The sequence below is a fragment of the Lycium barbarum genome, chromosome 12, assembly GCF_019175385.1.
Source record: "Lycium barbarum isolate Lr01 chromosome 12, ASM1917538v2, whole genome shotgun sequence".
Classification (NCBI taxonomy): Eukaryota; Viridiplantae; Streptophyta; class Magnoliopsida; order Solanales; family Solanaceae; genus Lycium; species Lycium barbarum.
In genome coordinates, this window is record NC_083348.1 from 70,184,111 (window position 1) to 70,196,158 (window position 12,048).

Sequence of the window (12,048 nt, forward strand, 5' to 3'; positions counted from 1 at the left end):
AAAAGTTTCATGTTTTTAATTATTTTTTTTGAAATGATAGATTGTGATAAGAGCGAATGTCTAAGGGTTCGCTCGACTCTGAAGAGAGTCGGGTGCCCATCATGCCCTACCAAGGTTAGGGTGTGACACTTTTCATAGAATTTTTTTTTTTGGGGGGGAGCATGGGATGATTTTGAAATAAAGAGAAAGTAAAAAGTGGATATGTATTAATGGTAGTAACTCCTAAAATTAAGTATTATTGATATATTAGGAATGTAAGAAGTTGTATTTTTGTAATTAAGAAGTTTAAATTTTTAAATTTTGAATAAGTTGTATTTATGTAATTTTTTGAAAGTAGTTGTAATCTTTTTAATTACCATTTGAAAAATTTGTATTTGTGTGACTTTTCCTTAATATTTCTCCTCATAACAAATAACGTTTTCGTGAACATATAAGTTAATATTTCCGCATCATAATTCCCACAAGTTATGCCTGGCCCTCAAAGAACTTATGCGCCGTTAGGAATAAGTTGGATTGCTAAATGTCAAACATTAAAGACCAGCCCATTTAAAGGACAAGATGTGCAATTTCTTCTGGATTTTTTCCAACATGGCAGTGGCTTCAATGGCATGTTCTTAATTTGTTTTAGAAAATACCGGCCAGCTTGCATACATCTGTGAAAGTTGATATGGAGAAGTTCTATAGATAACACCCAAAAAGTAGAAGACTTTATCTCGCCACTACCCCTCCGTAGAGATCTTTGCAGTAATCGAATCAATTGGTTTTCAACATGAAGTCAATGAGTATATTTCTTAGTTTGTTTGATTTAAAAGCTATATACTCCTTGAGTGATCGACAGTGATGTAACATCATGAGGAGACGGGTGAAAAGAATTTCTAGGAGTGAAATAGAATATGTTCTTAACTATTCTAAAAATGGAAAGTTTAACAATTGTAGAACAAATTCCCAAGTTCATTTACCAAAATAGAACTTCACACAACCTTCACTTTTACATGGAGTATGTTAATGTTATCATTTATTTGTTTGAGGAGGAGTATGTTGATGTTATCACTTATTTGTTTTGACTTATTACTTTCACCTTACTAACACTTAAAACCCGAGCAACTTCCCTATCTTAACGGTCAAAAGCCTTACATATCTAAATGACTAAATTGAATGACCAGAAAACGAGAATCCATTATCGGTGTAACAGTATTCTTATGGCTTGGCTTGGTCTAAGCTACACACACAAAGATTCATTTGCTCTTTACTCAGTCGTGCCTTTGAAATATCACTTTTCCAATAGGACTTCATTTTACACTAAACATTATAACATCCCGTAATAAAGTAAAACTGGAAAATTGCAAGATATCTTTACTCAGTCGTGCCTTTGAAATATCACTTTTCCAATAGGACTTCAATTTACACTAAACATTATAACATCCCGTAACAAAGTAAAACTGGAAAATTGCAAGATACGAAAATAAACAGACCTAATTAAAACTGAATCGCTAAACCTGGCCAACTTCATCCTTCATTTACAACAGAAGACATGCATTATCTACGTGGGCATGTACTTAAATAGACCTCATCAACAACATTCTACAAAGACAGGGAAGAAGATACTTTTTCCTCTTTTTCTACACCTGTCCTGACTTGGAAATATTGTTCAATTGGGCAGAGAGATGCTTTCATTTCTTAACTTGGAAATAAATGGTACACCCTGCACCTGCAAAAAAGAAAAGGGCAGGCCACCACGGCAAAACGATGCTTTAAGCATTCTACGGCACCTGCCTTCAGCACTTTTGTTAAATATTTCCGTGCCTCTTCAAAGTCCAAAACTGAGTCTTGGTTCTTCGATTGTCACTGGCTCAAAAATTTCCCTTCTATCTTTAGCATCATCCTTGCAAATATCATACACATATACAACTTTTAAGGGGATTGAGACACAAGCTCATGAAATGCTGAATATTTCATTGATGTGCAGAATGCCGGGCCTTCGGTGGAACATATAAAGTATCACCGCACTCGATTGGTGTATGGCTAAGTGGGTTCCATCTATCGAACACGATGCGGCCACCTCGCCCCATCCTTCCACGAAAGCTAAATGTGCGGACAGGTAGGCCATTTGGTGTTGGAGAACCTGGAGGTATAATGCCTGCAGCAGACAATTTGGCTGGGTCCAGAGGTTTCGTGAACAGCAGTGGGGGCTCGTTTGGATCCTAAATAACCCAATTTACGCAGTCTCATCTTCAGTTTATTTTTAACAAGTGAATTAAGTTCAAGTAGCTTTCAACTCACATGCAAAGTAATACGAACACAACATATGAAAATATGGGTGATAAAGTAAATATAAGGAAGCAACTTCTTTGACAATGGTAACATAATAAGGAAGCAACTTTAGGGAGTAAGTAAGCACCAATTTATGGAGCCATCCATGCGGCACACGTCTTCGCTTGAACTCTCGCCTCATCATTCTAGGAGAAGCTGTCACCGGCTTCGTGTCGGGGAAGGTTATGTGTTGTGTCACATGCCTATCATGTGGACGGCCAATAGAAGGATCATCAGAGTCGGCAAATTCGTCCTCACTTGAACCAACCTTACTTGGGAAGGAAGGAAATTCAGGCAGAGCCAAGGTATCCTCAAGAAGCTCAGTTTCATTCTGGAATCCAATAAGGTTACATTTATTAAGTCAAAGTAATATTCAAAATGAATAACCTCAAAACATAAGGCCCTGAGGAGGATATCCATTGACATCTGCTACTTGGAAAAGGTCTAACGATATCGTAATATCACTAAGCAAGATATATATATATATATATATATATATATATATATATAAGAAAAATCTGCCTCCACATTCAAGTGTTCTATTGCAGTAAGAGCAATTTCCACTCCAACCTACTAGTTTTTCCTTTTCTTTAAGAAAAAAAAAAAAAACTACTGCCACTCTGTTCAGCAAACCAACTTTTAATAGGCAGCTGAATTTCTTTTCAATACCGCAGTTAGAAATTTATACGGAGCTGCGTTTAAGATTCTAGGAAAACCTCAATTTTGCCAAACTTAAAATGCAATCATAATAAAACCGAAAGCAGATACTCAATCTATTTCCAGTCGAGACAGAACAAGAGAGAGAATAGAAAATTATGAAATGATACTCCCATTACTGCTAGTAGGTATTACAGCGTAAATATCATGAAAAAACAAAGAAGATAGACTAGATAGTAACCCTCTCCACATACCTTGTGTTTCATTTGAAGTCTCTGGAGACTAATCTCACTCTCAATAAAATCTCGCTTCTTCTCCTCTCTCTGCACACAACAAGATCAGGGAAAATGAATGCCGACTGTGCAGATCGTAAGGAATCAAGTTGTATGGGTCTGTAACTTGTTCGTGAAGTCCAGTATCCTATTCATTCCGCAATTGTCACAACACAACAAATATATACATTAGCAGTTATTAAGAAATACAAACCTTGATGAGAGCCTCAAGAATGATCTTTGCTTGGTCAAGGTTGCGCCTAACCTGGATAATGTGAGATGATATAAATAAATTTCTTATGGGAAAAAGACCAAATCACATTTACCATCAACTCATCTATAGTCATAGAAGATTTACTAATGCAGTCTATCCCTCTAACCAAGTATAAAGGCAATAAGCCACAGAAAAATCATGTAGGAAACAGCTGTTAGTTTCTTAGATCATTATTCTTAGGTATCAAACAACCAACAAATCACTGTAATTCTACATATGAAAAGTTCACCTTGCGAACAAGAGAAACTGATACAATACAATTCTCAAAGTAGAAATGATGTCAGCACTGGACATGGTAAGAAGGCAGTACACGATTAAATAGTAACCATCATCTAAAAAAGATGTCTAGATTCATTAACGGGAAAAAAGAGATTGAAGTACAAAATTGCAATAACTTGGCATTGTTTCAGCGATTCATGCCGGACCTAATGCAATGCTGTTAGATTGGAATGAAGGAAATGAGGTGTGGTATCGTCTGGTGGCAAAGAAGCTTATGACTCTGGGTGCAGCCGGACTGGGATGATGATAAGCAAGATATCACATGAAACCTCGGCCAATACACAGAGAACTGTCAAGATAGACAATCATAGGTAGAACAGTATTTCATTTAAGAGGACAGATAAAGGAATATGAGCTAAATTAGTCCTTGGTTTCACCTGGCGAAGCTTTTCAAATGACTGTGCATTGTTTTCCCTCCTTTGCATCTGTTAAAGAAGAAAAGAAGCCACAAATTCTCCATTAACACAAACAAAAATCCATGAGAGTTATATTGCCAACCAGAAATTTGACACAACAAGATTGGTACAGTCATAGAATGGCATACCCTTCTTGTATGAAGTCTGTGGGCCTTCTCCCTTGGCCTAAATACATTATATGGATTTGTGTCATTAACTGGTGGAGGCGGCTGAAAACATGACAGCAAAGAAGTAGTTAGTAGATAATCAACAGCAGTAAATGCAGTCACATTAAACTAAAAGAACATCAAATCTTCATTATTTCAATATACACAGATCTTCATTGGCAATAATACAGATAAGATTTGCACTATTTTTCTTTAGGTATGGAAAACATAGTAATCATTTATCACCCCCAAAGCAGAATTTAAGAATTGGTGCTGAAAGTACCAGTCAGACAGGGAGGCAGATCCTAAAGTATTTCGGGAGACATAATAAAGAAGCAGACAAGACTCAGTTCACTCTAACGGATAACCAATTGATGAGGTTAACTAAGGAAATAAGATTTCGTCTAGTACTATGTAGTAACTGATTAAAAAATAGACATTGGGCCTAACTCAAACTCAAAATCTAGCTCAAGAGGTGAGGATTTCCCAAGACCATATAAGGAGACAAATTGCCTCCTATCGGCCGATGTAGGACAATTCAACACCCCCTGCACACCCAGACAAGATAATGTGGGGGCCCAACATCGGGTAAAATAAGAATTGGCTCGGTCTGGCTCGATACCATGTTGAAGTGTGTGACCATTAAGCTTTTAGATGAGATGATTCCGCACTTCAACATGGTAGCAAAGCAGGCATAACTCCTAGATTCAACCACAACAACAACAACAACAATAAGCCCAGTATAATCCCACCATGTGGGGTCTGGGGAGGGTAGAGTGTACGCAGACCTAACCCCCACCTTAGGTTCAACCGCCATCCAATATCAAAAAGAATCAGGCTCGCATGTGAGAGAGCATGTTGAAGACATAATTAAATAAATAAAGTGTTAGTGCAACATTAATTCAAAATCACTTTATGAGTTTACAAATTCAGAAAGTTGAACTGACCTGCAAACGCCGAAGAGAAGGCTTCTGCCACCGCTCCCGCTGATAGAAAAGAAACAGAGGTTCTCAATAAAAAGAGAAGGATGCATGAGGATTCATCTTTAAATACCACATATAAATGGACTCCATTAATTCTGATAAGAAGCAAACACCCACGGCCCAGTAGTCAAGCATTTGGAGCTTTCATTTTTTTTTTTTTTTTTGATGAAGAGCATTTGGAGCTTTCATGTTGAATATTATACATCAGATCAATCAGTGTGATACTGAATTACCAATTAAATCTAGAACATACAAGTTGGAGGATAAAGTTTTTCATGTTTTGCATTGCATAAACATTTGTTGACATGCAAGGGGATGCTTTTAGCACATACTCAAATCAATTTCCAATTAATCTCATTATCTATGGAAAAGACACACCCATCAGTCTATGGAAGGCATTTTTGCCTTCTTTTTTTTTTTTTTTTGATAAGGAGGGAGGCCTTTTTGCCTTATATTCTAAATAAGTTAGTTTTTTTTCTTAAAGTGGAAAGTAGTTTGAGGAGGGGTTATGAGCCATTCTACTAAATTTGCCCCATAAAAGGTTACATTTAGGCTTTAGCACCTATAGAAGGAAGCTGCTAACATTAAGATGACTTTAAATCCTAGAAGAAAGGTAATCTGCAAGGGAATAACAGGCAAACAGGCTTATTAAGTAGAATACGAGCTTTTGTGAGTATACCAGTATCGTGAAAGCGAATTACAGATTTTGGTGGACACAAACAAACAAGTATGTTCCAATATATCTTGTTGAACGTCTTGAAATGGAACCCGCTAATAGTGTGTTAGCCATATTCTTCTTTGGATGAACATGTGTGTTCACCAATTTATACAACCGTAAGTGGTGAAAAATACATACCTTATCCTTCCAGTAATTATAAATAGACTGGAATACTCCATATTTAATGGATAAAGATTGCAAGGCCTGAATTTAAATCAAAAAAAGGAAAACAAAAGATGAATAATTAGGTAAACTAGACCTCACTACATTCAGAGAAGCAAAATGATCTCAGAAAGTAAAAAAAATCATAACAGCTAAAATCTCACTCCATAGTAATTTATATTTTTAAAAAAAAAAAAAAAAGAAAGAAAGAAAGATTGTGTAAGAGTTTTTTGTTGAAAAAGATCATGTACGAGTTATGTTGTTGAAACTGAAGAAACGAACATAGTTTCCAATGTCAGCAACAAGCATGAAGAATCCATATATCTTATTATTGCAGAACTTGAGCAAATTCAGTGAGCTATCAATTATTGAACATCCAAGAAGTTTTTCTATTTCTATTGAACTGGTAAATATATACCAAAGCATGATATTGGTCACACTAACCAGATCTGCAGTACCAAAAAGTTTTAACAAGTAGGAGCCAATATTTTTAATCACATTCAAGGAGACTGATCAGCATGCAATCAAAGGCTAGCCTTAAATCCATGATGATTCCCAGCTTTCTTAAATTGACATAATATGTGTTGCTTTGCACAGGTCGTTAATGCATAGACGACAACAAATATCAATTATCATAAATTTCACAAGAAATAAATACACCAAATATAGAAAAGAGTCCATGTAACTGTTAAACATAAGAAATCAAACTCTTGAACTTATTAAAATCTTCCTTTGATGTCAAAGAATCCTGGTACATATCTACTAATCTCAGTGCGATAGCAAAGAGCAGGAAATGGCTCTAGTTTTTGGGATAATGATGGAATATTTTTTAGCTTTTAAGTAGCTTGCAACCAGGGGCGGAGCTAGGGTGGCAGAAGGGGGCAAGCACCTTCGCCAAAAAATTACATTGTGTATATAAGGTCAAATTTGATATTTACGTGTATATATTCCAAAATGAACCCCCTTGAAATAACTCAGAAGCTTGGCCCAGTTGTTAACGGGGTTCAAATTCCCCCAAGGTCGCGGGATCAATTCTCAGTTACTGCAGCATTTTTCCTTTTTCTAGTTTGGCCATTGTCGACAGCATTTTCCAGATTTCTTTTCAGCTATTAAAGTACCATTTTTCAGATTTCTTTCCATCAATAGAAGTAAGGGTTGTTACTTGTTGCTATTACCCAGCTTTCTTTTATGCTTAACTAATTTTAATGATAGTAAAGCATTTTTTTATTTGCTTGAACACATCAAATTTAACTGTAATTTTATTTCACTTCACAGTATTCCCAATAACAAAAAGTCTATAAAATAAAAGGAAATGAGCCATGTGATTAGTAAATAGTTTTTTGAATAACATTAAAAAAAAAAAACCATATAGTACATAATGATATTTATCTTTATCTTTTTAAAAATTATTTTTATTCAATTCAAATTAAATTCAATAACTAACAACATGTAATTCAAAAATTTTATCTATCAATTCAAATTCATAGTTATTATATAGCCTACTAATATTATCCTAAAATCGTAATATGTCTTTTTATTAGCTTCTCGCTTACTTAATTAATCAACTTTAAATAGAGAGCACCTTTCGATTCAACAGAATACTTTAGACATCCCAAACGTAGATATAATTTCATAAATATTCAAAATTATTTTATATTCTACAGTTAGGTTCAGAACTCAGTTTCGAAAGAAAGGACAAAGTTGTGAGTTTTTTTTCCTTTTTAATTTTGGGTGTTCCCCACAAATTTAACAAGCTTTATGTGAAGGCTATAGATATTTATGGAAAGTTTGAAGATTTTAATGAAAAATTATGTGCTTTCACCAATGATATGAAAGTTCCTTTTTCTGAAGAGCAATCTTACACTCCCTCCTTTCCTTTTTAAGTGATCTTCTAGCCTTTTAAATGGGTTTTAAAATAAGCAATCTTTAAGAAATCAAGAAGGTATTTTTTTAAAAAAAAATCCAGAATTATCCTTATTTAAAAAACACAGGAATTTTTTAAAAAAGGCTCGATGAAGCAGGCAAAAGTAGGAAGAAATATTAAAAGGAGATGAAAAGGCGAGTTAAAGTTTAGCGGGTTAAGGTTAGTCTTGCCCTTCGCCACCCCGCCCCGTTTATCAGCATGCAATCTTTTCATACTTATTTTATATTTTGAACCCCCTTGATAAAAATTCTGCCTCCGCTACTGCTTGAAACAGTTACAAATTACTATAAGAGTTAGCTAAAATTACATGAATTCTCCAGTAGGTCCACATATAACTACACATATGGAGTTCTTAATAGAGCAAACAAGATCAAAATTTCAAAGTAGACTCTTCAAATAACAATGCAACACGAAAGAGAATGGCAAACCTGCAAAATCAACAGACTAACAAGAAGAACTACTTTTTACCTCAACAGCAGCATCAAAACTGAGAAGCACAGGAACTGGCGAGCCAAGCGTATTTACTATAACTCCTGCTCTTTCTCGGGCCTTGTGATCTAAAACTTCAAGTTTGAACAAAATCGTCTCCAACCTATATCAGGAAACAACAGTGATTTGTCACATATGATCAATAAGCAAAACTCAAGTCTTGAATTAGGCTTTTTGTATTCCTTATTAAAAACCACATATTGTGTTGAAGGGGAAAGAACTGAACGAAATGCATAGTGCATAGACAAGCTACACTCAGCATCAGAAACCTGAAACCCAATACAGAATAAAGATGAAATAATTAAAGGAACTGAAAGTAGCTTGAAGAAATGAAAAGGCAGGGCCAGTGAGTCGGAGAGCCACAAACATTGTAGCCCTAAGAAGAAAACTAATGTCCAGTACTTGGCTTACGGTATGGGAAGGATATATTAGAATGAAAGTAAGGGGTTGTCTGGTTTGTGGGATAGAACAATCCGCGGAAAAAATGGGATCATTTTATCTCTTTTTTGGTTGAACTTTCATTCCGGGATTAGCAATCCCGGTATTATTTATACCACAATTGTGGCATTATTTTTCTACCACACTCAATGTTCATTAATAATCTCAGGATAAAACACCAAAATGATTAAGATGCCCTTTTCCAAAACTCTGCTCGAGTCCCTTAGGAAAAGTCAAGGTTAAAATTGAAAGTAAAAGTTTATCCCAATTTATCTAGTTTAAAACCAAACACACGTACTGTATTATACCCTTGATCTTAGCCAAACGGCCGAGAAAGGTATCCCATATCTAGTTAAAAGAACCAAAGATCTACCAATAAAAGCATATCCACTAAATAATACCACCATCATTATTCCCCACATTATAATCCATGTATAACTTGTTCACCAACCAAACGACCCCTAAGTGTATATGGTTCTAGGATGAAAGGTAATGTCACACAACTTTTGCAAATTCAACACAAAGGAAGTAGTGTCTTCCATATGGCAACCAACATGTCACAACAGGACTAAGAAACAAAAAGATTAAAATCCATCAGCTATCAATGGAAGGTCAAGTAAGGTCTAAGAAGAGCCCCAATTGAAACAAAAATAAAGGATGAACCAACCATAAGGAAGAAACAGAGAGAAATTGTCTCAAAGAAAGTTGTGTATGTGGGTGTGTGTGTAAATGTCGCACACAGAAGCATGGTTTAGGATTTTACGTTTCAGCCGCAAGAACCTTTCTTTCTCTGTTGAATTCTTTGAGCCAATCTTCGTCCTCATTGTCAAGATCATATTCAACGAATTCTCCAATCTCAGCCCGAGCTACAGTAAATTTAACAAAATTCAGAACTTACTGCACATATGATGATTCGAACATACCCCCCACTTCACATACCTCCTCTAGCATGTATATATGATGTCGGCTGAGCAAAAGTTCGCGAATAATCTCTTTCGTATGTATCCACAACAACATACTCAGGAGTAGGTATTTCGGGAGCCAACTTCTTGCTAGAAGTTTGTGGTACCTAAAAAGGAAATTATTTTACAACATAATAAGCTCAGTACAGACAGAATTCACCAGCACAGCAATACCGAAATCTCATTCTTAATGTGTGTCATGATTAAGACCAAGTACATTATGAAAATTTTGATGGTCTAACCTTCAAAGGCAAACTTAGGACAGTTAACTTGAAACGAAGGGATTAAAATATAAAATGATACTCTCTGCGTTTCAACTTGTTGCTCTTACTTCCCTTTTTAGTCCGTTTAAAAAAGAATTGTATCTTTCCTTTTTTGGCAACTCATTAGTTCCAACTTTCCCCATGGCATGTTTAAGACCACAAAATTGAGGGGCATTTTAAAACATTCTACATATCTTTAGTCTAAGACCACAAGATTCAAAAGTCTTCTTTTTTTGATGACCAAGATTCAAAAGACTTGTTTATTTTCTTAAACTCCGTGCCAAGTCAAAACCAGACAAACAAATTGAAATGGAGGGAGTAGTAAGAGTTGGTTAAAATGAATATATAATTATGAAGAATGCATGCATACAAGTTTATCATAGATAGTCCATGCAATACATTAAAGCATAATAGATTAAGCTCAAAAACCTCATTTTCGGTAGCTTCAGCAGCGAGACGAAGAATAAGGTTTCGGGTATTAGTCTGGGAATCATCATCCTCAAAATCCTTGATAGACTTTAAAATTGGCAACTTCTTGTGAATATCAAGAGGACGCGGTCTAAATGAGAGTCTACTCATTATCAACTCAGCTCATTCCCCCCAACACACAAAATTCACTCTTTTATCAACTTTCACCTCAGCTTCCAACCTCCCACACTGCATTAACTCACACAAAAAAAGTTAAAGCTTCAAACACTATCAATACTGAGCAAAATAAAGGGAAATTTTCAAAAATATACAGCCCAACATGAAATATTACGCCACGTAGCCATATTTTCAGTTTACCCAACATTATAACTGGGGGGAAAGCAAACATAATGTATCAACCTTGTATAAAAGGTGTTTATAAACTCAAAATATGGGGTGAAGGAGGTAAATATTTTGTCCCAGTAGACATAGAGCGTAATTTCCCCCAAAAATAAATTCAACACTCTTGAGTTCAATAATTGAGCTGAGTCCGACCCAGTGACCCGTTTACAACAACAATAATAACCTATACCTGTAGAGAAGGTCCGGCAGATATGAATGGTTTTTCCGGTGACCTAGCTAGGGCAATTTAAATGGGGGATTTTCAGAGTTGCTTCGGGTTAACCCGACCCGTATATTCTTGGGGCATTATTTAAATAATATGTAGGCGCTCGTACGGAGTTTGTTGTTCCCTTTAACCAATGCGAGTGATGTTTGAATTCTAGTTAACTTCCACATGCTTTTTTCCAACTGTCCTTGAAAATACTCCTTCATTTTGGGGATAATGTGATTGATCTTTAATTAATTATAAGAAAAACGGTTAAAATTATGGAATGATTTAAAATTATCATATTTCCACCTTTTGGATGTCGATTGTCTTCAATATTAATTTGCGTCCCTCCTTTTATCTTTGACCTTGATGATCCTTTACCGTTAAGAATACTATATACTGGAACTTAATTAAAAAGGTGATACTGATTTATTAGTTCGCGTGAATATGAAATCCAACTCATAAATAATCCGATCCGTCCGGATTTATTTGTTTAGAATTGTTGGGGCTGGATTTCCAGGAATTCATCATTTTAAAGAATGAAGAAGTAGAGTTGAACCTAGATTTGAAAACGATATGAGCTTGTTTGCATCGATTTTGAACCAAAAATTACAGCTTCAAAGGAAGAAGGCATTATTCGGGGTACAAACAAATAGTTTTTAGTTGTTAAAGGTTGACCTGGATGAGTCGAGTTACTTATGGTTGGGACCATACGGATCAATAAATCAGTGTTATCT

The 12,048-nt window shown here is 35.5% G+C and overlaps 1 protein-coding gene across 2 annotated transcripts; it reads right to left on the bottom strand.

Moving 5' to 3' along the window:
• Positions 1-1,220: 1,220 nt before the first annotated feature.
• On the bottom strand, positions 1,221-11,507 carry LOC132621632 (enhancer of polycomb-like protein 1). Of its 2 annotated transcripts, XR_009575625.1 has the most exons (14): positions 11,294-11,507; positions 10,723-10,950; positions 10,008-10,137; positions 9,832-9,934; positions 8,610-8,733; positions 6,194-6,259; positions 5,302-5,340; positions 4,337-4,417; positions 4,170-4,217; positions 3,454-3,504; positions 3,222-3,290; positions 2,399-2,641; positions 1,459-2,201; positions 1,221-1,351 (listed from the first exon to the last, which is right to left on the bottom strand). XR_009575625.1 is itself a non-coding variant. In XM_060335968.1 (13 exons), exons 2-13 carry the CDS (start codon positions 10,870-10,872, stop codon positions 1,953-1,955), a joined length of 1,353 nt encoding a protein of 450 aa, XP_060191951.1. In that variant the 5' UTR covers positions 10,873-10,950; positions 11,294-11,507; the 3' UTR covers positions 1,353-1,952. The 2 variants fall into 2 exon arrangements, 1 of the variants encoding a protein (XP_060191951.1); XM_060335968.1 differs by lacking the exon at positions 1,221-1,351 and having other exon boundaries at positions 1,353-2,201.
• Between the last annotated feature and the right edge of the window lie 541 nt (positions 11,508-12,048).

What these genes read in the sequence shown, in the direction of transcription:
- LOC132621632 (XM_060335968.1), bottom strand. Translation starts at nt 10,872, where the DNA reads ATGAGTAGACTCTCATTTAGACCGCGTCCTCTTGATATTCACAAGAAG. An exon ending in ATAATTACTGGAAGGATAAG is followed by an intron (nt 5,341 to 6,193) that starts GTATGTATTTTT and finishes CTTTTCTATCAG; the next exon opens with CGGGAGCGGTGGCAGAAGCC. An exon ending in GACTTCAAATGAAACACAAG is followed by an intron (nt 2,642 to 3,221) that starts GTATGTGGAGAG and finishes ATTGGATTCCAG; the next exon opens with AATGAAACTGAGCTTCTTGA.